This window comes from Triturus cristatus, chromosome 3_1, assembly GCF_964204655.1.
Source record: "Triturus cristatus chromosome 3_1, aTriCri1.1, whole genome shotgun sequence".
NCBI lineage: Eukaryota > Metazoa > Chordata > Amphibia > Caudata > Salamandridae > Triturus > Triturus cristatus.
In genome coordinates, this window is record NC_140583.1 from 30,049,728 (window position 1) to 30,074,431 (window position 24,704).

Below are 24,704 nucleotides of genomic sequence, written 5' to 3' on the forward strand. Positions count from 1 at the left end.
TGTCTCATAGTCTAAGGCAGACTTCTCCAGTGAGTAGCTTGTGAGTTACTGGTAGTTCTCCAACTACTTGTAAGTAGATTTCCTGTGTGCAGCCAATCCCACTTTAAATTAGAGGATTTTGCTTAGTAGAAATAATATATGTATACCAAAATTGAACAAGCATTGAAAATGCAATAGGTCTCGCCTTTGATTAAGTTAAAGCATTTGCTTTGCTAATGGTATTGTATAGCAAACCAAATGGCTTTAACTTAATGAAAGGCGAGACGTATTGCATTTTTAATGCTTATTCTATTTGGCTAACTCTCCCATGTCCTCTCCCCCTACAATCCTTGCCAAACATCCCTTCTACCTGCACCTGCGACTATCTTTAGTGAGGGCTGAACAGCCTTAATCTGCTCTGTAAAGCCTCGATGTGCTGGTGATGGTGGACGTGGTGATGGTGGACGTGGTGGACGTGGTAATGGACATGGTGGTGGTGGACGTGGTGGTGGACGTGGTGATGGTGGATGTGGTGGCAGTGGACATGGTGGTGGTGGTGGTGGACGTGGTGGTGGTGGATGACATAGTGGTGGTGGAGGATGTGGTGGTGGAGGATGTGGTGGTGGAGGAAGTGGTGGTGGAGGATGTGGTGGTGGAGGATGTGGTGGTGGAGGATGTGGTGGTGGTGGACGTGGTGGTGGTGAACATTACACTGCCCTAGAGCCAGCCCTGCATCTATCCATCCTTCTGAATTTACCTATTTATTCATGAATCCAATCATTAATTATTAAATTAACTAACTGACCAATCCACACAACCGCAACATCATCCTAGCCAATAAAGAAAAACGTTCACTTTAATGGAACCAGATTATTGGCTTTGCCAGTGCTTATTTGAAAGGCCGATTGCAAGCATTCGCCAAGATTGACAGCAGTTGCAAAACCTGGACCACCTGCGCAACCAATAAATAAGGCTTTGGCTAATGCTGCTACTTAATTATTGGCAAAACCTACTTGAAGAGGTGGGACCACCTTAGAGAAACACTAGCAAAAGAGAAAGACAACTCGGTTCTAAAAAGCACAAATATACCCCTAGCAAGGTGTCGCCATCTTAGAATATATTTGTTCCCTTTTGACAAGATCCTATGCACTTAAACATTAGCATTTTTTACCTTATGAACGTACTTTAAAAAGTAAGTGGTGAATAAAGCGGAGTGGTTGGAAATAAGCACATGTTAACATCAAAACAGAGTTACACTTAAAAAGGTATCAAATAAAAAAACGAAGATGCGTCTAAAACATGATGTAAACTAAAGAAATGGTGAGGGACAAGAGACAGATAACCAAATCACCAGCATCATGTAAACTAAAGACACGATGAGGGATGGGAGCCAGAGAAAAACAAGCGCTCGCCATCTGTTTTCACTCAGCCCCGTGTTTACTGGGCTGAGTGAAAACAAATGGTTCCCACAAAGATAAGAAATATCTTCACGACAGAAGGAAAGCAGACGAGCCAGTCTGGGTGGGCCGGAACAAAAAGCCAAAAGGAGGCACCCCAGAAAGCTCATTTCCAATGGCAGGCCACCGTTTACCATAAACGGTGACGCCAGCCAATGGAAATGAGGGGCGAGGCTTAAAGCCCTTTTCTGAAAATCCTCTCCTACAAAATCTCTCGCGGAGGCGTTGCAGCGCTTTGCGCTGCAACGCACGCGAGACTTAAAAATGTGTATTTGAGACGAAAATCTATTTATATCGAGAGATCGTAAGGTGATGTTTGCAGAAAGAAAAATGGTTGCATTTCCCAAACATATTTATAACTCATATTTGAGTGTATAATTAATTCACACATAAGAGGCTTATTACCTTGATGTCATGAGCATTGCGGCTATGTCTGTTATATATGACCCACAAAGAGGCATTCCAAATGGACAGAGCCTTGTTTATATGACAGCTGGCGACCCTGCACGAAGGTGATCACTGTTGCTAATCGTGCATATGAAGGCCAGTAATGCCATTGTGGCTGATGTGGTCACTATTAAGAAGCTAATATCTGTATCGCAGGATCGTTTCATTGAATATAAGCAGATCTTATTGCAGGAAAGGGCTGTAGAACCCTTGGACTTAGGTGGTGCAGACATTGCATAGTATCTGGTGCACAGCCCCAGGCACCGCTGCGGGCCATGAGGGGTCTTCATAACTCTTAGATTGTACAGTTTGTGTCACTGTGTAAGGTGTGTGCAGACATTGCATAGTATCTGGTGGACAGCCCCAGGCACCGCTGCGGGCCATGAGGGGTCTTCATAACTCTTAGATTGTACTGTTTGTGTGTCAGAGTCTAAGGTTTGTGCAGAAGCTGCACAATATCCATTTCACAACCCTGTGCAGTGTTGTGTGCCATGCAGGGTTCTTCATAACCCTTAGATTGTACAGTTTGTGTCACAGTCTGAGGTTTTCACAGACTCTGCCACTGTAGAAGATGCACTTTCTCCTCTTACCCAAAATGTGGGACAGGTTTTGCATTTTCCTTTTGAAGTTATAAAAATGTAAAGAAAGGAATTAAAAAGTCTTTCAGAGAACATTCAACACAGAAAGTGCCTTCGCTGCTCTCAGAACATACGTGTGACTTGGACTTGTGGTCCTGCTCGCCGAGCGCACTCCAGGTCTGTGCCTTACACCAGCTTTACACGAATGTATAGCTTGAAATGCAGCGCTGAGAGGCCGCAGCACGCCTTGGACACCTGAGACAGGCGCTAGGGCCTCCAGAGGTCAGAGTGAGCAGACACTCGTCCCTTGCACTCACCGCAGATTTACACCAGGAGCAGCTGATGGCCACGATCTCTTTACTGTGAAAGGCAAACTTCTGCTGGAAGCCCTGTGAAGAGAAGAGAAAGGCAGGGTGAGGAGGAGACATCAGAGATGGAAGATCGAGGCAAGATGGGCCACACTTTAGAGAACTTGTGGAGCGCATATACATCGAAGCAAGGGATGACAGAACCCCAGAAAGTACCACTCTCAAAGGATTCTAGAGTCAGGGAAGACGTGGGTCTCACCTGCAGGTCAAATGGACATGGAGTGTTTAAGTAAGAGGAAGGGAGAATGAATCCTAAAAACAACAAGCATTTGCAATGCAATAGGTCTCGCACTTACGCGAGTTTCGGCTATTGGCATTGTGCCTTTTATTTATGTTTTAAACCAAAACAAAAATAAAAGGCATTGTTATTTGCAATGTCAATAGCTCAAACTCACGTAAATGCGAGACCAATTGCATTGCAAATGCTTGTTATTTTTTTGGTAGGCACGGGGAGATTAAGTGATTTGCCCCGCTTCTCAGGATGTTGAGCCGACGCCAAGCTCTAACCTGGTTCCCCAGCTACAAAGTCGGTAGCTCTGACCGATAGGCCATATCCTCTCTGTCACATTAAGGGGGTTTACTAGACCCATTTCTGCCTTCCAGGAGGTGGGGGCGGTGCGTTTTCTAAAGCAGGGCCCTACAGTCAGAAAGCAGCGACTTACACAGAACCAATTCCCAGAAGCCAGCACTGAATAGAAAACGTGCAGCTTATTACCGCCCATCTTTAAGTGGATCTATTTAAACTCTTTTTCAATAAGTAATCAGAGAAGGCAGTGGAGGTCTTTTGAGAAGTTCACTCTGGAAGCAATAAATAAACGTAAACATTGAGTTGAAACACTGTCCCGAGTAACGGCATGTGCCCTTTTTATGAGTTTTAAATATATATGTGTGTGCGTACGTGCGTGTGTGCCTGTGTGTGTTTTATGTATAGTTTCGTAGCAGGTGCGTCAAAGATCACAAGGGGCAGGATGTAGAAGAGAAATTATATGCAGGACCTGGTTAAACCGTATTACTGAAACTAGGATGTGATTGGGGGGGGCATGACCTGGGCACTTTGCACTACACCAAATCGCACCGGTGGTTTACACAATTTTTACTGTTTTAGCACATGGATATGAAGTGACACGCCCAGAATCTCACGATGTTCCCGGCGAAGTGGCAAAGCCGCGATTGTACCGCAGATCTGCAGGTTCCCAGCTCGGGTTCAAGACACCAGCCCGCGTCTGCCATTTAAAGCAACTGCCATTTTACAGACCTCGGGAGATCCGGTAACTGCAGAGAATTAACACATTCGCTCCCAATACGAACCACCATTTCCTCCGATGGCCAGGAATGTGTATGTTCTGTGAAAGTCAAGTCCTATCCAGCAGGAACAATCCTGTACTACTTTCTTCCGATTCCAGTTCTCTCGCTGCACTATAGCGCTCAAGCGCACCTTTCGTACTATATTTACAGCGCTTTCCCATTTTGCGCATACCTTCTGACACAAACAGAACTCAAACGTATACTTTTTTGTCTCAATGCATAAACGCTTTCTTTGATTTTCTGGGCCCGAATTGCATGCACTGCCTGGGTGGTACTGATTTTAGTGAGGCGCTATTTTACACAAGTGCCATATTACATAGGTGCGCTATATAAGAATAACGCGCGAGGTAACAATAAATAGTAAAGCCTGGATAACCAAACGCATAACGAAGAACGAACATTCTCGAATTGCTTAAGATGCACTGATATTTGAAATGATAGATGCAAATGTTTATTGTAACTTGTCAACCCGGGCAGATTTCGGTGCAAATGGTAATAAGACACGTTTTGCTCCACTATTTCTTGATCAGTTAGTACTTTTTTGCGCAGTAGTGGTTATTATGTGTATAGCGCCCATGTTGGCACACATGAGCAATGGTTTTGGTATTGCAAACAACATTGTTTGCCAAAAATTGCGTCTTATAGCACACACAGCGCTAAACAGCACGCACGTTCAAAAAGTACTGAGATGCTAAATAACACTTTTGTGCAAACTACCACCTGTGCTGCTGTTATGCAGCTTACAGTTAGACAGGTGGTAATCTGCAGACAGCAATGTGGCCATGGACCCGGAAGAACAATGTTCCCAAAATTATACCATAGGAGAGCAGATCCCATATGCACGTTTATGTCGCTTTCAAATGTTTCTATTGGGAATGTTTTATTGCATCTACATTTAATGTGGTTGTATTTTTCTGTCAATATGTCATTGTTCATTTTGCAATCACATGTTTCTCTCTTTTGTCACAACAAATTTAGTCACAGTTCTATATGTCAGGTAGTTCTCTATGACATATCATTTTCGGATGACTGAGTTTCATCTGGGCACTTCAGGTCTGCACTCAGCCATAATTGACCCTGTAAACGTGTTTTGTCTAAAAACGTGAATTTCCATCTAAAATAAACTACAAACGCGAAAGCTGATAATTGTCTGTGCTTAAATGCCGCATCTTTATTTTTCTATCCGACAACAGCAGCCCCATCGCTATAAAAAGAAGCTGATAGAGACGCCGTGGCAGAAAAGGCAGGCTGAGATCGAGCGCGCAGAAGAGAAAGCGCTCGAAGGTGAAGTGACGCCATGCGCGTGCCAGTGTGCTGTCCGCGGTGGGAGCTCTCGAAGGTGAAGAGACGCCGTGCTAGGGTGACCAACCGTCCGTAAATTTCACGGACAGTCCGTAATTTCGGCCGTCTGTCCGTTGTCCGTGAAGGATTGTTTAACGGACGCGATTTGTCCGTAATTTTAACCGGGCACTGGTCGCACCACCCTAAAGCCGTCACAGCTTTCACCCACTCCCTTCTTGACTCCGATGCTGCTGAGGTCGGGTGTAACAGACTCCGATGCAGCACCAAAGATCAGACCCCCGGAAGCATTGGAGTGCGACAGCGGGATGGCAACCCTCACACCTTCCGCCCTCGACGAGCTGTTAAGAGGGGCTTGAAGGTAACTGAGAGGGAGGGGCTGCAGCTTTAGGAGCAGGGGCATCTATTCAGATGCAAACAGCCCTGATTGCGTCATGTCTCTGCAATTTAGAGGGGCCTCACACATTCCCTTTCTGCCCAGGGCCCCAAAAATGGTAGAACTGGCCCTGATTACACCGAGGCAGCATGTGGTTCTCTTCAGAGCTTAATTATTGTTACTAAATTGTAAGCAAACCTCAGTTCTTCAAACATGCAGTCTATAATGTAATAAAATAAAGAAATGGCACAATCGCACCCACACTGATTAACAAAGTATGGAGGACAATCAGTTAAATCAGTTCTCTTGGAGTATCTCCTTTAAGTACTGTACATCACAGTGGGGGATGGCAAAACTAACATTTTAGAAAGAGAGACTGTCGTCTCGTTGTCTTGTCCAGGAGGGGGTGAGGAGCCCTACCCCACCCTGGAAGAGACCAAGATGATACTAGAATACTGCATGCCGACCCCTGTGCCCACCCCGGTGGATCCTGTTCTCCCTCCTGTGATGGCTCCTGCCCCCCCTCCAGTGATGGCTCCTGTCCCCCCATGTGGTGGCTCCTGTCCCCCTCCCCCGCCTGTGATGGCTCCTGCACCCCCCCCCCCCCTTGTGGTGGATCCCGTCTCCGCCCTGGGTGGCTTCTGTCCCAGTCTTGGAATGGCACCTGCAGCGAGGGTGAAGTTCTTGATGGGCCTCTTCTCAAAAAGTCTCAGCTCAAAATTAATATGAAAAGGTGAGCGAGTGAGTAAGTGAAGGGATGGGTGGATGGCTGGATGAATTAGTGAAAGGGTGAATGGATGAATGAATGAATGAATGAAAGATTGAATAGATGGATAATGAGAGAGGATGGATGGATTGATGAGTGATTGAGTGGAAGGATGGATGAGAGAAAAGGTATATAGCTGGATGTATGGGTGGAAGGGTAGCTGGATGGGTAAAAGGGTGGATAGATGAGTGAAAGGATGGATGAGTGAAAAGGTGGCTGATGAGTGAGTGAGTGGGTGGACGGATGAGTGAAATGATGGATGGATTGATGAATTGATAAGTGCAAGGGTGAATGGATGGACAGATGAGTGAAAGGGTGGATGTAAGGATGGATGAGTGAGTGAAAGGGATGGTAGGTGGACAAAAGGATGAATAGCTGAGTGAAGGAGTGAAAGGATAAATGGATGAGAGAAAGGATGGATGAGTGATAGGGTCAATGGATGGATTCATGAGTGGATGAGTAGATGGGTGGAAGGAAGGAAGGATGGCTAAGTGAAAGGGTCAATGGAGAGAGAAAGGGAGGATGGATGGATGACTGAAAGGGTGGATGGATGAGTGACTGGGTGGATGGATGGGTAGAAGAGTGGATGGATGAGTGTACAGATGGATAGGGTGAACGGGTGGATGGATGGATAATGGATGGATGAGTGAAAGGATGGATGAGTGAAATGATAGATGGAAGGATACTTGATGGATATGTTTGCAAATGGTTGAATATGTTTGGCTATGGCTGGGCTTACTTATATACTATTGCGCGACCTCCTCCGATGTGTCTGTAAAACTTACCTATTGTCCTGAAGTTTTGTCCTGAATTTTGACCTCCTATCCTGAATTTGTGTCCTGAATTTTGACCCTTTGTCCTGAATTTTTACACTCACCGTCCTGAATTTGCACCAATGCCAGTTGGTCACCCTACGCCGTGCGCGTGCCAATGTGCTGTCCGCGGTGGGAGCTCTCGAAGGTGAAGAGACGCCGTGCGCGTGCCAATGTGCTGTCCGCGGTGGGAGCTCTCGAAGGTGAAGAGACGCCGTGCGCGTGCCAATGTGCTGTCCGCTGTGGGAGCTCTCGAAGGTGAAGTGACGCCGTGCGCGTGCCAATGTGCTGTCCGCGGTGGGAGCTCTCGAAGGTGAATAGACTCCGTGCGCGTGCCAATGTACTGTCCGCGGTGTGAGCTCTCGAAGGTGAAGAGACGCCGTGCGCGTGCCAATGTGCTGTCCGCGGTGGGAGCTCTCGATGGTGAAGAGACGCCGTGCGCGTGCCTATGTGCTGTCCGCGGTGGGAGCTCTCGAAGGTGAAGAGACGCCGTGCGCATGCCAATGTGCTGTCCACGGTGGGAGCTCTCGAAGGTGAAGAGACGCCGTGCGTGTGCCAATGTGCTGTCCGCGGTGGGAGCTCTCGAAGGTGAAGAGACGCCGTGCGCATGCCAATGTGCTGTCCGCGGTGGGAGCTCTCGAAGGTGAAGAGACGCCGTGCGTGTGCCAATGTGCTGTCCGCGGTGGGAGCTCTCGAAGGTGAAGAGACGCCGTGCGTGTGTCAATGTGCTGTCCGCGGTGGGAGCTCTCGAAGGTGAAGAGACGCCGTGTGCGTGCCAAAGTGCTGTCCGGGGGCAAGCTGATAGAGACGCCGTGAGCGTGCACATCGCCTGTCCCCCTTCGGCCACCAAACCAACGACAATCGGTCTCGCCAAGGCCTAAAAATCGCCACCACCTTTATTCCAATATCTGTTGGAGGCTTGTTTACGATTTCACTTAACACGGGAATCACTGCCAATCTGCCAGATCACTTGTGGTGCCTGAGGCTTTGCTGAGGCTTGTTTGCAGGAGTAGGGCAGTCAGGCAAGTGAAGCACATGCCTACAGTGCCTGGTGTCTCCTGGCACTTCAAGGTCTGGGGACAAAAGGCAAGTTCAAACAGGAGCATTTGCAATGCAATAGGTCTCGCATTTCAGAAACTTCGATTTATTGGTATTGTAAATGACAAGGACTCATTATTGCAGGTTTTTCAAAACACAGTTTAAAGGCATCGTCATCTACAATGCCAACAGCTCAAAATCTCGCAAATGCAAGACCGATTGCATTGCAAATGCTTGTTTATTAAGCCACCAGGCTACATCTGCGAAAGGGGGAAACACCAGCTCTGCAACTTGGGCACAGAAAGCATAAGATCTCCCATCCTTACAGACACGGTTTTCTGCTGTGCCCTCAATTGGGCCAGGCTGGTGATGATAATTCCACCCTCACAGCGCTGCCCTCGAGATGAGCGGAAAACCCTTAGCAGTCAAGACCTCTGCCCTGCAGACGTGTCAGAGCCACCTCGCTAAATAATAGAACTTAGTCGAGTGGAAAGCGCCGCCTTCATCAAAAAGAATCCATGAACCGCCACCCTCCACTGCGCATCCATCCCGACATATCCCGACACATGGAGCCTCTGAGGAGAGGGGAATTGTGTGTGTAGCCCAGACTCTGTTCCTGGAAATCTGCGCCTGTTTCTAGGCCACCATAATTGGGCCTGCGTTTCACCATCCCCAGCTGGACAGTTTTGAGTAAGGGCACGTGGTGCTCAGCTGAGAATGTTAATGCCCGCATGGACTGCGTTTCTTTCTGCCTGTCTTCCCATCATCATCAATAAATATCGTATTTGCCTCGGTCTGCGAGGTCAGTACCTGCAGTACTCTGAGATTCGTGTCTGGGAGCCTGCGGTGTGTAGAAGTGTTTAAAGTGCTGTTTGGGTCATCGAACTTTGCTCCGGTTTTGAGGGTCTGAGGTCAAGGACTCCGGTGCCCGAATCCGAAATATCCTTTTTCAGGCGGGTTCAATGCTTATTTTTTATACTGACCATGTGTTGACAGGTCACCCCTCTCATATGACGTTTTCAGAGGTCATACATGTTCGTGAACATCCTCTCCCGCAGCTGGTGGTACTTGGGGGAGTGGCGCGCGCTGGCACTTCGGGGTGTTCGGACGTCCGGCTGTGCACGTCTTGTCCGCGTTCGTTGAGACTCTGCAGAAGTCGAGCATCTCGCGCACGTGGAGTATAACGCCGGGCACGGCTGGAGGGGATGGGTTTCCTATATTGAAGGATAGTTCATATATTTAGTGATGGACACTTCGAGGTGCCGCGCCGCTCGTGCTCAATATTTCATTTAGATTTGCAAGTCCCCGTGCACGTGTTAAGCACATTTTTGCAGTCTCTTCTCGAGACAGATGGGTTTCATTGCCCCCATGCATTTCAAACCCAATGGTGACAATATCACGGGGACGCCCACATTGTCCGCTTCACATACGCCTCTTCCTTCCCACTCATTTGTTCCTCCACCCACCCCACTCACCTGATCCCCTCCCCCCTTCTCTGCCAGGAGACGACACCTAAGACCGGTCGCAGGCATCTGCTACTGTAACTAAAGTGAACTAGAGTAGCCAATAGGGAAGGAAGGCAGTCCTCTCCCTATTGGCTACCAAACCGGAGCCCAAAAACCACAACATCTATTGCCGTGCCCGACCTGAGCCCCACCCCCACACACTCGCATAGTTCCCCATCCAAAACTCCCCTTGAACTTAGTCGCAACCCCAACGTGACTGGGCCTAATTGCGTAGTGTTGACTCCGTTCGGGCAGCATACGAGGCAGAAGGCACTACGAGGCAGAAGGCACTACGAGGCAGAAGGCGCTACGACACCCCTCTCAATGGTCATCTGGAACGCTGACGCTGCGACAGACGCCTTGCCTCTCCCTCTACTCCACATCCTCTACAAACAGGAGCATGCTCTGCTAATTGGTACGGTCTTGTTTTTTATTTTGATGCTGTACAACTGTCCTTGTTCTTAAAAAAAGAAAGAGCGCGGCGTCCCTGCAGCGGGCACCGCGCTCAGCATGCGCATACAACACAAAAAAGCAGCCGCCATTCACAAACTCAATAGTTCTCACCCACTACATATAGCATGCCGTGTAACGAGCTAAGCAAAAGGTCCAGTTCTTATGGACGGGAACAAATGGAGACAAGGCGGTACCAAGGCGGGACTAACAAGCCTCATAATGAATCGGAAGCCAGCGTTTACTAAGGACAATGACACAAGCCAATTACAAATGTGGGAGGAGAGTGGGCAGGGCTTCCTCAGCATGCCTCGCAGACGAGCAGTGCATGTGCGCCGCCGCTAGGCTCGACCTAAAAAAAGGCCCAAAGTGGTACTCAGCTCGGGCGGGCACGCGTGATGAGGCGTTAGTGTTCCTACTTTACAGAAGCTGCCATACTGGTCTCATCCCAACACTGGAGGCTCTTAGCTGGCAGAAGCAGCTCAGCAGCAGGCCTCGGTTTCCTGGAATTCAGAGATTTATAGAAGGTATTCAGCAGCAGGCTTCTGTTTCCTGGTATTCCTAGTTTATAGAAGCTGCTGAGCAGCAATCTCCTGTCTCCTGGTATTCCTAGTTTATAGAAGCTGCTCAGCAGCAATCTCCTGTCTCCTGGTATTCCTAGTTTATAGAAGCTGCTGAGCAGCAATCTCCTGTCTCCTGGTATTCCTAGTTTATAGAAGCTGCTCAGCAGCAATCTCCTGTCTCCTGGTATTCCTAGTTTATAGAAGCTGCTCAGCAGTAATCTCCTGTCTCCTGGTATTCCTAGTTTATAGAAGCTGCTGAGCAGCAATCTCCTGTCTCCTGGTATTCCTAGTTTATAGAAGCTGCTCAGCAGCAATCTCCTGTCTCCTGGTATTCCTAGTTTATAGAAGCTGCTGAGCAGCAATCTCCTGTCTCCTGGTATTCCTAGTTTATAGAAGCTGCTCAGCAGCAATCTTCTGTTTCCTGGCATTCCTACTTATTAGACGCTGCTCAGAAGCAATCTTCTCTTTACTCGTATTCCTAGTGTATGGAAGCTGCTCAGAAGGAATCTCCCATTTCCCGATATTCCTAGTTTATAGACGCTGCTGAGCAGCAATCTTCTGTTTCCTGGTATTCCTAGTTTATAGAAGCTGCTCAGAAGAAATCTCCCACTTCCCGATATTCCTACTTAATAGACGCTGCTCAGAAGCAATCTTCTCTTTCCTCATATTCTTAGTTTATAATAGCTGCTGAGCAGCGATCTCCTGTCTCCTGGTATTCCTAGCTATAGACGCTGCTCAGCAGCAATCTTCTCTTTCCTTGAACTCTTAGTTTATAAAAGCTGCTGAGCACCAATCTTCTGTTTCCCGGTATTCCTACTTAATAGACTCTGCTCAGAAGCAATCTTCTCTTTCCTCATATTCCTAGTTCATAGACCCTGCTGAGCAGCAATCTACCGTTTCCTGGTATTCCTAGTTTATAGACGCTGCTCAGAAGCAATCTTCTCTTTCCTCATATTCTTAGTTTCTAGAAGCTGCTGAGCAGCAATCTCCTGTCTCCTGGTATTCCTAGTTTATAGATGCTGCTCGGCAGCAATCTTCTATTTCCTGGTATTCCTAGTTTATAGAAGCTGCTGAACAGTAATCTTCTATTTCCTGGAATTCCTAGTTTATAGACACTGCTGAAGAGTAATCTTCTGTTTCCTGGTATTCCTAGTTTATTGGGTTTCTAGTTTATAGAAGCTGCTCAGCAGCAATCTCCCGTTTCCTGGTATCCTTAGTCTATAGAAGCTGCTCAGCAGCAATTTCACGTTTCCTGGTATTCCTAGTCTATAGACGCTGCTGAACAGTAATCTTCCATTTCCTGGTATTACTAGTTTATGAAAGCTGCTCAGAAGCAAGACCTGTGACCTCTGGTCAAGAACATGCTCTCTCCCTCAGCAGCTCTCCTGTTCCACTGCCAGGGATCTGGTAGGTTCAAGCCTGCCTCTGCTGCTTCCACTGTTGCCTGCCTGCCTTGTTGTGCCCGTTTTGCCTTGTGACTTCTCTCTGTCCTCATTGAATTGAATGTCTGTGCCTGTCATCTGTGTTTCTTTGTATTTATTGTATCATTGTCAATTTCTGTGCCTGACTCGTTTATGTGCCGGTTAACATGCCCCTTTCTCGCCCCCCTTTTCTTGCCGCGGCTCCCCTGTGCCCCCCCGCCCCCTGCCGTCCCAGCTCCCGCCTCCCAGCTGAGCTTCCCTCCCCTTCCCTATTTAATGGCGGCCGCGAACAGCGGGCACGCCACTGAAGCGCAGATGGCGAGCCAAAGGCAAGCCCGTCAACGACCCGACCAGTGCCAGGGACCCTGGATCTCCAAATCCTGCCGCTACGACTCAGCTGCCCTCTTCGCACTCAACCCTGGAAGGACCAACAACTACCAGCTGTCCACGCTGAACAACACTCACGGACAGTTCTCCTGCCGTCACTGCCGTCAACCCTTCACCACCGTCCGCACCCCTACAGCCAACCGTCCCCCCCGCCGAATGCCAACACCTCCGAAGCCCTGAGGTGCTTCCTCCTCAATGTACGATCCCTGCACAGACACGCTGTAGAGATCCGGGACCTCCATAACATCCTATCACCAGACGTCACCTTCTTCACAAAAATCTGGACCAACTCCACCACTGTCCCGAACATCGCCAACGCCATCCCCGACGGATACAAGATCCAGAGGAAGAACCGCCCCAACCGACCAGGAGGAGGACTCGCCATCGCACACAAGAGCTCCCTCCGACTCACAACCTCAAGCTACAGCCCGCCGACCTCTGAACACCTCAATTTCCAGATCCAGACTAGCCCTAGAACGACCCTAAGAGGGTTCCCTTGCCTACAGACCTCCCGGACCTCAAACTGCATTCACTACCTCCATCGCCGACCTCATTGCACCCCACGCAATTGCCTCCATGGAATACATACTCATCGGAGACCTCAACTTCCACCGTGACAACCTCAGCGACCCCAACTCAGCCACCCTCCTGGACAATCTCAGACTAAAACAACTCATCACCACCCCCACCAATAAGGCGGGACACACCCATGACCCAATCTTCGCAGGAGGTAACATCCACTTCAGCCACACCTCGCAACCCCCATGGATGGACCACAACTGCGTACACTTCCGCATCGACAAACCCACAGTGCCCAAACCCGCACCCGCACCCCGCCCTCCACGAAGAAACTGGAGCAAGATCACCGAGGAGCAGCTCAACTCTGCCCTCGACCGCGAGGTCCCCGTCACCTCGACCAACGCCGACCTCGCAGCCAAAGAACTCCACAGATGGATCTCCAACTGCGCAGACGGGCTTGCACAACCCTACGTAACCAGACACACAGCGGCCCAGGAAGTCTACCAGGTTCACCGTCGACCTCCAAGAATCCAGGCGCACCTGCAGACGTTTCGAAAAGAACTGGAGAAATGGCAAATCCTTGGAAGACCGGACCTCCTACAAAAACGCCATGACAGAATACCACCAACGCATCAGATTCACTAAAAGGACCTCCATCCAGAACAAGATCCTCGCCAACTTCAGCAACTCCAAGGAACTCTTAAGCATCATCCAGGAAATCACCAAACCCCCCAATGCCACCACAGACATCACCCCCTCCCAAGACCTCTGCAACAAGCTTGGCTCCTACTTTCATCTGAAGATCAAGAGCCTCTACAACAATTCCAACGACTAAACATCAGACTCAGAAACCACCCCATCCTTCAGCAAAGCCAGCCAGCCCACCATTTCCTCCTGGACCCCAGTCACCACCGAAGACACCACATCGACCATGAAAGGCATCCACTCAGGAGCCCCCACAGACCCCTGCCCCTGCACATTTTCAACAGAGCCGCCACCATCGCTCCAGAACTACAACACACCACCAACACCACCATCGAAACAGGCATCTTTCCCGATGACTGGAAACACGCAATAGTAAGACCCCTACTCAAGAAGCCTTCAGCAGATCCCACGGGCTTTAAGAACTACCAACCCATCTCCCTCCTCCCTTTCGCAGCCAAAGTCACAGAGAAGACCGGCAATGGCCAGCAAACGAAATTCATCAAGGAAAACTCCATCCGCAAACCCTCCCAATCCGGCTTCCGCAGCAACTACAGCACAAAAACCGCCCTACTCACCGCCACAATCGACATCCGCACCCTCCTCGACCAAGGAAACACCGCAGCCCTGATCCTACTCGACCTCTCTGCAGCCTTCGACGTGGTCTCCCACCGCACACTCACCGCCAGACTCCACAAAGCTGGTATTCAGGGAATCGTTCGGGACTCGCTCCACACCTTCCTCGCAGGGAGAACCCAAAGAATCAGACTTCTACCCTTCATCTCCGAACCTACGGAAACCAACTGTGGAGTACCCAAGGATCATCGCTCAGCCTAACACTCTTCAACATCTACATGGCCCCCCTCACCGCCATCGTCAGACAGCATGGACTCAGCATAGTATCCTAGGCCGATGACACCCAGCTCATCCTCTACCTCACCAAGGACCCCATCACCACCAGACTCAACTTCCAGGAAGGAATAAAAGACGTCGGTTGCATCCTGGATGAGCAGCAGCTGCCTGGAGCTCAACTCGGAGAAGACAGAGGTCCTCGTCCTCGGAACCTCCCCCTCTGCATGGGACAACTCCTTGTGGCCCACCGCCCTCGGCATCCCCCCATCCCCCACGGACCTCTCCCGAAACATCAGCCTCGTACTAGTCTCCTCCATCTCCATGACCCGACAGGTCAACGCCGTCGCCTCCACCTTCTTCAACACACTCCGTATCCTCAAAAAGACCTTCAAATAGATCCTCCCAAATAAAGAACGACCGTCCATCGCACACTCATAAACAGCAGACTGGACTACGGTAACACCCTCTATGCGGGGATCAACAAGTCTCTACTCAGCAAACTCCAGACCATACAGAACACCGCAGCGAGACTTATCCTCGGCATACCCAAACACATGGCCCAGCACCTGTGCAACCTCCACTGGCTCCCCGTCGAGAAAAGAGTAACCTACAAGATACTCACCTAGGTCTACAAATGCCTCCACAACACCGGACCCCCATATCTCAACGACAGAATCTCCTTCCACGTACCAAAGAGGAACCTCCGATCCGCTGACCTCGCCCTTGCGAACACCCGTGCATCCGCAGAGCAAGAACGGGTGGAAAAACCTTCTCCTACATCGCGGCCAAGACTTGGAACGAGCTACCGATCAACATCAGGTGTGCCCCCACACTACACAGCTTCAGAAAGACCCTCAAGACCTGGCTCTTCGACTGACCGGAGTGGTTTCCCCTGCTCCCTCCCCCGGCTCTCAGCGCCTTGAGATCCTCAAGGGTGAGTGGAACGCTTATAATTTTCCCGATTGATTGAAGCAATCTCCCGCTTTCCGGTATTCCTAGTTTACAGACACTGCTCAGAAGCAATCTTCTCTTTCCTCGTATTCCTAGTTTATAGAAGCTGCTGAGCAGTAATCTTCCGTTTCCTGGTATTCCTAGTTTAAAGACGCTGCTGAGCAATAATCTTATGTTTCCTGGTATTCCTAGTTTATAGACGCTGCTTGGCAGCAATCTTCCATTTCCTGGAATTCCTAGTTTATAGATGCTGCTGAGCAGTAATCTTCCGTTTCCTGGTATTCCCAGTTTATAGACGCTGCTGAGCAGTAATCTTCCATTTCCTGGTATTCCTAGTTTATAGACGCTGCTGAGCAGTAATCTTCAGTTTCCCGGTATTCCCAGTTTATAGACGCTGTGGAGCAGTAATCTTCTGTTTCCTGGTATTCCCAGTTTATAGATGCTGCTGAGCAGTAATCTTCCGTTTCCTCGTATTTCTAGTTTATAGACGCTGCTCAGCAGCAATCTTCCGTTTCCTGGTATTCCCAGTTTATAGACACTGCTCAGAAGCAATCTTCTGTTTCCTGGTATTCCCAGTTTATAGATGCTGCTGAGTAGTAATCTTTCGTTTCCTGGTATTCCAAGTTTAGAGACGCTGCTGAGCAGTAATCTTCTGTTTCCTGGTATTCCTAGTTTATAGACACTGCTCTGCAGTAATCTTCCGTTTCCTGGTATTCCCAGTTTATAGACGCTGCTCAGAAGCAATCTTCTCTTTCATGGTATTCCTAGTTTATAGACGCTGCTGAGCAGTAATCTTCTGTTTCCTGGTATTCCTAGTTTATAGACGCTGCTGAGCAGTAATCTTCCGTTTCCTGGTATTCCTAGTTTAAAGACGCTGCTGAGCAGTAATCTCCTGTTTCCCGGTATTCCTAGTTTATAGACGCTGCTCTGCAGTAATCTTCCGTTTCCTGGTATTCCCAGTTTATAGACGCTGCTCAGAAGCAATCTTCTCTTTCATGGTATTCCTAGTTTATAGACGCTGCTGAGCAGTAATCTCCCGTTTCCCGGTATTCCTAGTTTATAGACGCTGCTCCTCAGTAATCTTCCATTTCATGGTATTCCTAGTTTATAGATGCTGCTGAGCAGTAATCTTCCGTTTCCTGGTATTCCTAGTTTAAAGACGCTGCTGAGCAGTAATCTCCTGTTTCCCGGTATTCCTAGTTTATAGACGCTGCTCTGCAGTAATCTTCCGTTTCCTGGTATTCCCAGTTTATAGACGCTGCTCAGAAGCAATCTTCTCTTTCATGGTATTCCTAGTTTATAGACGCTGCTGAGCAGTAATCTCCCGTTTCCCGGTATTCCCAGTTTATAGACGCTGCTCAGAAGCAATCTTCTCTTTCATGGTATTCCTAGTTTATAGACGCTGCTGAGCAATAATCTTCTGTTTCCTGGTATTCCTAGTTTATAGACGCTGCTGAGCAGTAATCTCCCGTTTCCCGGTATTCCTAGTTTATAGACGCTGCTCCTCAGTAATCTTCCATTTCATGGTATTCCTAGTTTATAGATGCTGCTGAGCAGTAATCTTCCGTTTCCTGGTATTCCTAATTTATAGACACTGCTGAGCAGTAATCTTCCGTTTTCTGGTATTCCTAGTTTAAAGACGCTGCTGAGCAGTAATCTCCCGTTTCCCGGTATTCCTAGTTTATAGAAGCTGCTGAGCAGTAATCTCCCGTTTCCTGGTATTCCTAGTTTAAAGACGCTGCTGAGCAGTAATCTCCCGTTTCCCGGTATTCCTAGTTTAAAGACGCTGCTGAGCAGTAATCTCCCGTTTCCCGGTATTCCTAGTTTAAAGACGCTGCTGAGCAGTAATCTCCCGTTTCCCGGTATTCCTAGTTTAAAGACGCTGCTGAGCAGTAATCTCCTGTTTCCTGGTATTCCCAGTTTATAGACGCTGCTGAGCAGTAATCTCCTGTTTCCTGGTATTCCCAGTTTATAGACGCTGCTGAGCAGTAATCTTCTGTTTCCTGGTATTCCTAGTTTAAAGACGCTGCTGAGTAGTAATCTTCCGTCTCATGGGATTCCTAGTTTACAGATGCTGCTCGTCAGTAATCTCCTGTTTCCTGGTATTCCCAGTTTATAGACGCTGCTGAGCAGTAATCTCCTGTTTCCTGGTATTCCCAGTTTATAGACGCTGCTGAGCAGTAATCTTCCGTCTCATGGTATTCCTAGTTTACAGATGCTGCTCGTCAGTAATCTCCTGTTTCCTGGTATTCCCAGTTTAAAGACGCTGCTGAGCAGTAATCTTCCGTCTCATGGTATTCCTAGTTTACAGATGCTGCTCGTCAGTAATCTCCTGTTTCCTGGTATTCCCAGTTTATAGACGCTGCTGAGCAGTAATCTTCCGTCTCATGGTATTCCTAGTTTACAGACGCTGCTGAGCAGTAATCTCCTGTTTCCTGGTATTCCCAGTTTATAGACGCTGCTGAGTAGTAATCTTCCGTCTCATGGTATTCCTAGTTTACAGATGCTGCTCGTCAGTAATCTCCTGTTTCCTGGTATTCCCAGTTTAAAGACGCTGCTGAGCAGTAATCTTCCGTCTCATGGTATTCCTAGTTTACAGATGCTGCTCGTCAGTAATCTCCTGTTTCCTGGTATTCCCAGTTTATAGACGCTGCTGAGCAATAATCTTCTGTTTCCTGGTATTCCTAGTTTATAGACGCTGCTGAGCAGTAATCTCCCGTTTCCCGGTATTCCTAGTTTATAGACGCTGCTCGTCAGCAATCTTCAGTTTCCTGGTATTCCCAGTTTATAGACGCGGAGCAGCAATCTTTTTTTGTATTCCTAGTTTGCAGATGCTGCCAGGCTGGTCTGCGTTATGACGCTCACTGTTCCTGGACTGCAAACACTGCTCATCAGTGCTCGGTCTCTCGGTATTCCTAGTTTACAGAAGCGGTTTCTTGGTGCTCGTAGTTTTCAGAGTTCTTTCCACTTGTAATGCTGCCCTCGTCAGCATCACACAGGTTCATTGAACCTCGCTCAGCCATGGCTGCTGCAGTCCTGTTTTTAGACACCTTGTGAAGGCACAGCTCCTGTTTTTATTCCACTTGTGTAAGGTGGGTAGCGCTGCGTCAGCCACGGACCCATCTTACGCAGTTAGCGCTATGACTTCTATACTCATTAAACACCTCGTGATGGCAGCACTCGCGCCGTCATTCGGTTCCTGTGGACATGGTTCAGGCGCTGCTGCTGCTGTTGCCACATTGATTTTTATGCTGGGTCCATATTTCTGCATGACTGGGGTGAGGTGTTCTGATGCTGCCCCTGATGTACAGTCTCCCAGATGTGCTTCCACTGCACCTTCCTCACATAGTGCAGTGCCTATGCTGCATGCAGAATGCCAGCTGTGGTCACACATGTGTACACACTGCACAGCTGCTCTCAGTCCTTACACCTCAGGCAGGTAGGGCATCTGCAATCAGATGGTGAGTGGACAGTTCTGCTACTGGAACACAGTGTACAGAGTACAGCTGTAATCACACCGTGTGTGCAGGTAGTACAGCTGTAATCACACCGTGTGTGTAGGTAGTACAGCTGTAATCACACCGTGTGTGTAGGTAGTACAGCTGTAATCACACAGTGTGTGCCGATAGTACAGCTGTAATCACACCGTGTGTGTAGGTAGTACAGCTGTAATCACACAGAGTGTGCAGGTAGTACAGCTGTAAACACACCGTGTATGCAGGTAGTACAGCTGTAATCACACCGTGTGTGTAGGTAGTACAGCTGTAAAGGTAGTACAGCTGTAATCATACCGTGTGTGTAGGTAGTACAGCTGTAATCACACCGTGTGTGCAGGTAGTACAGCTGCCCGTCCGCGCCCCGCGCCAGAACCCCTGGACCCCGCGCACCCCATCGCACCATACCCAGCCTCAGCTACGACGCCGACTCCCTCCATGCTCTCAACACCGGCCGAGACCAACGCTGCAACCAGACCGCCCCGAAACGCACCCACGGACCCTTTTCCTGCCGCAGCTGCAGCTTCACCTGCGACAGAACCACCAAACTATCAAGGACCAGACCCAACCACCTCCGCTGCATACTCAACACCCGCTCCGCAAGCAGACACGCCATCGAGCTCTGGGACCTGCTCGACGCCACTGCCCCGGACGTAGCCTTCCTGACCGAGACGTGGTGGAATGACTCCTCTGCACCAGACATCGCCATTGCCATCCCAGACCGCTACAAGATCACCCGCAGGGACCGCGACAACGGCATCGGAGGAGGAATTGCCATCGTCCACAAGTCCACCCTCAAGGTCACCACCCACGCAGACGACACCCTCAACACCGCCGAAAACCTGCACTTCCGGATCCACACCGACCCAAACACCACCCTCTGAGGAACGCTCGTCTACAGACCCACTGGACCCTGGGCCCAGTTCAGCAACTCCATCGCCGACCTCGCCAGCACCCACGCACTCGCCTCCACAGACTACATCCTCCTCGGGGACCTGAACTTCCACCTTGAGAACAACAACAACGTCAACTCCACCACGCAGATCGGCAACCTCGCCAACCTCGGCCTCAGACAACTCGTCACTGCACCCACCCACGCCGCCGGCCACACGCTGGACGCCGTCTTCTCCACAAGCACCCACGTCGCCTTCGACCACACCACCGAACCCCACTGGACAGACCACCGCTGCATTCACTTCACCTTCAAAAAACCAACCACGCAGCACCGCACCCAACAGCTGCCTCGCCGCGGCTGGAGCAAAGTCACCGAAGACCAGCTGCTCACCACCCTCTCCCAGAACCCACCCACCGACCCCACCAACCCAGACGCCGCAGCCCGCAACCTCAGACAGTGGATCGACGACTGTGCCAACACCCTCACCCCACTGAAGAAACCCTCCAACAGCCACGCCAGCAAGAGAGTCACCTGGTTCACCGACGAGCTCCTGGTCTCCAAGCGCGCAATGCCGGAAACTGGAGAAGAAATGGCTCCACGAACGTACACCGGAGAACCACGCAGCCCACAAGGACGCCACCCGCAGACAATACCACCTCATCAGATCAGCCAAGAGGTCCTCCTTCAAAGACCGCCTGGATAACAATGCACACGACAGCAAAGAGCTCTTCCGCATCGTTAAAGAACTCTCCAACCCCAGCGCCAACACCAACGACATCCCGCCCTCACAGGAACTGTGCGACTCACTGGCCATCTTCTTTCATCGCAAGATCACTGACATCCACGACAGTTTCAACACCACGACCGACCCGACCACGCCAGACTCCACCCCTCCTCCGAACACCAACAACGCCAACCGCCTTACCTCCTGGTCCAACGTCAGCGACGACGAGACACGCAAGGTCATGAACTCAATCCACTCAGGATCTCTGACAGACCCAGATGTCAAAAAAACGTCGAAATCGAAAAAAGAGACTCCAACAACGTTGGCAATACAGGCAGAGGAAGGGGCGCCATGGGAAATCGCAGGACACGCTCCAACAAGAATTATTAATGGATATGGAGATGGGAAACAGAACTATTGTTAATCTCTCGAATAGACTGATGACTGATGTGGAAAAACTGACTCTCTGTTTAGGACAGTCTTTCTGCCCCTCTTCACCTTTTAATTACACAAATACTCGGATTGATGTGTTTAAGTTTGTGAGAAAGCTTAAATTAAGGAAATGGCATACCTTAAAGAGATTGGGACATAGTTATGCTAGAAGCATTAATGACAGGAGGAACGATAGTCCTCTTCAGATCAGTGACGCAGATACACTCATTACTCTGGTCGAATTGGAACACAACACAGGAGCAAGTAACGACCTCACTAGTGCCACGCAAACGCTCGAGGCCATTGACTTAGAACACGATGTAGCTGCACGTACTGACTTCAGGGTTAAGTCAACGTTTGTACCCTTACTTCTACATGATAACATTGACACATTTCAAGACTGTACTGTTAAAGCACTCAGGGATCTTAGACTGAAAAACAACAAACAGCGGAGATATACGAACAACCATCTTTCTCACTCACAGAGACGGGCTTTGAAGGATCTCACTGAGGATCCCAACATTGTCGTCCGTCCAGCGGACAAGGGTGGCAATGTGGTTATCCTCAATAGGGATGACTATATCAGTGAGGCCTCAAGACAACTACAGGACAACATATTCTATATGCATGTTACCTACGAAACCTATAATGAGAGCATTAGTGTAATCTGGGACAAGCTGACAACTTGGAGGGATAAGGGTCTTCTTTTGTGGGAGGAGTTCTGTTATTTGAAGAATGATCACCCCGACTCCCCATCTTATACCTCCTGCCCAAACTCCATAAGGACAGCATGAGACCACCAGGGCGCCCCATTGTGTCCTCTATAGGGAGCGTCACTGAACATATTTCTAAATATGTCGATCATTTTTTGAGGGATTTTGTGATGCAACTACCCAGCTATATAAGGGACACAAAGGAATTTTTATGTAAATTAGAAAATCTAACTTGGAATCAGGACTATTTCATCATCGTCCTTGAGGTACGGTCCCTATGTACCATAATTGACCACCAGCAAGGTCTGGAAGCATGCAACCAGTTTTTACAACAAAGACCATGAAGGTATCGGGAACACAGCCACATGATCATTGAAATGACTGAATTCTGCCTTAAAAACAATATTTTTGCCTTCAATGGCGCCCTCTACAGGCAGTCAACAGGTACTGTGATAGGTTCTTGCTTCGCTCCCACTTTTGCCAATCTTTTCATGGGCTACTGGGAGGAGGAAGTCTTTGCTAGCCTCACCCTCATAGATGACCTCCAGAAAGTCATCATGTGGCTACGCTACATTGATGACCTCTTCATCATCTGGAGGGGATCGAGGGGTGAGGCTGAAGACTCCATCGAGAAGCTGAACACCAATAAGTACAACATTTTCCTCTCTGGCAACATCGATGCCATCAAAGCAGAATAGCTTGATGTGTGTCTTACTATAAAAGAAGGGAAAGTACGTACTTCTCTGTTTCGGAAGGCAACGGCAGGTAACAGTGTCCTACATGCCCTCAGCAGCCACCCAGAGGCACTTAAATGGAGTATACCGTATGGAGAACTGCTGAGGGCGAAAAGGAACTGTAACAACGCTGCAGCCTATGCTGAGAAGAGTAAGATCATCATTAGAAGGTTCAAGACCAGAGGCTATCCCAATTGGGTTTTGATCAAAGCTAAGGACAGGGCGGCGAGGGTAGAGAGAACACAGACCCTCCAGGATAAATCAGTGACTAAGGCTGAACCTGAGACGGACATCACACGGATGATTCTCACGTATAACTCTGATTCACAGAAAGTCAAACATATCCTAGCTAGATACTGGGACATTCTGAAGAGTGATGGAGTCATAGGAAACAGCATGACAGAGAGACCGAATGTGACTTATAGACGGGATAGAAACATCAGTGATCTGGTAGTCAAGAATGACATCACCAACTACCCCAGTACTGCTAGCCATGGCCTCATAGGATTTTTCCCTTGCGGACATTGCAAAGCATGTAGACATAACAAATTCAGGGGTACTATGGAGTATGGGGGAGTTACAAGAAAAATCACACAATTCCTCACTTGCAGCACTAGAGGTTTGTGATTTATGCCATCGAGTGCAGTTGCAAACTTTGGTACATTTGGAGCCCCACATGCACTGCAAAGAAAAGGGTCCTCGAACATCTTAGGGCGATCGACAACAATGACCCCAAGTATCCGGTGGCACGCCATTTCCATGACAAACATGTCTCCAACATAGTAGAAATAAGCTATATGATCCTCGAACAAATTCCCAAGAATCCCAGGGGAGGGGACAGGGTGCTCACTCTTAGACAACGTGAATCTAAATACATTATTGAATTCCAAACTAAACATCCGGGTGGGCTAAACATGGACGAGGAACTAGCAATACACCTTAGGGGAAGATGTTAAGTGCTCATTTGATTTTGTTTTGGTAAATTGTAATAATGTTCTGCTCTCCTCAGGCTTTCAAGGCATGATAGATTCTTGCCACTTTTATCCGTTTCCTCCCGTTACGCGTGTGCATTAGAAGATTATTTTTAAGATCCATACAGTTAGATGTGTTACATGTTTGCTTAAATGTTGCTAACACTTGATTTTAACCTTTTTCTTTCTTTTGTTTCTTTTGCAGACAAAAGGGAAGGGGCTCACTCACTGGTATATACCGACACGGGCAACCTACCCTTTTCATCGTTTGCTTCCCCGTCACTTCACTCCTCACGTTTTGGAATTATTAAGTCGTTGGTATGGTAGCGATCTACTGTCTTAGCACGAGATATGTTAACATAACTTTTCTACCGGTTTGTGGCTAGGTACATGTGCACAGGCATGGTATTTAGACGTATAATATTATTGACATATTATTTGAATACCTTTCTATCATGACTAGTATATGAGATCAGTATGATATTTAGTGATAACTGCATTTGCACTTTATCCACTAGATCTCCCACGCATTAAGCCCTACTGAAACCAGAGTAGTCCTGCTGTTCAGGCATGGCCTGGCTCTCGCAATAGGTCAGATCTGCTCAATCCTAGGTCACGTTCCTAGTCTCTTGCTCTGGACTCTTGATGGCAGAAATCACGCGGTCCCTTCTTGGTGGAGAAGTCTCTTTTGATGGGACGTCTTCCGCAACCAAAGCATCGGAGGCGCCGATGGCGAACCTCCTGGTTTTTGGTGGATTCTTCACCCCTCCTTCCTCCAGAGCAAGAGACTAGTAATATTACCTAGGAGTGAGTGAATGACTTACCACCTGGAAGAATGAGGGAGCATGCACTTATCAAGGTGAGCAGGTAAGAGAGGGAGCTAGAAAGTGAAGTAATAGAAGCCGGAGGGAGCAGAGTGTGGAGTCGGTGAGCCCTGCATGGAATGGACAGTCCTTCTAGGTGTTT

General features: G+C 48.8%; 1 protein-coding gene across 9 annotated transcripts in view; it reads right to left on the reverse strand.

Annotated features, from left to right (window-relative positions):
• The window catches only part of DGKZ (diacylglycerol kinase zeta), a 759,825-nt gene that overhangs the window by 334,174 nt on the left and 400,947 nt on the right, over positions 1–24,704 (reverse strand). For all 9 annotated transcript variants that reach the window (XM_085646693.1, XM_085646692.1, XM_085646686.1 and 6 more), the window contains one exon: positions 2,779–2,850. In XM_085646693.1, the coding sequence (XP_085502819.1) occupies positions 2,779–2,850 (72 nt within the window). The remainder of the gene's footprint in view (positions 1–2,778; positions 2,851–24,704) is intronic.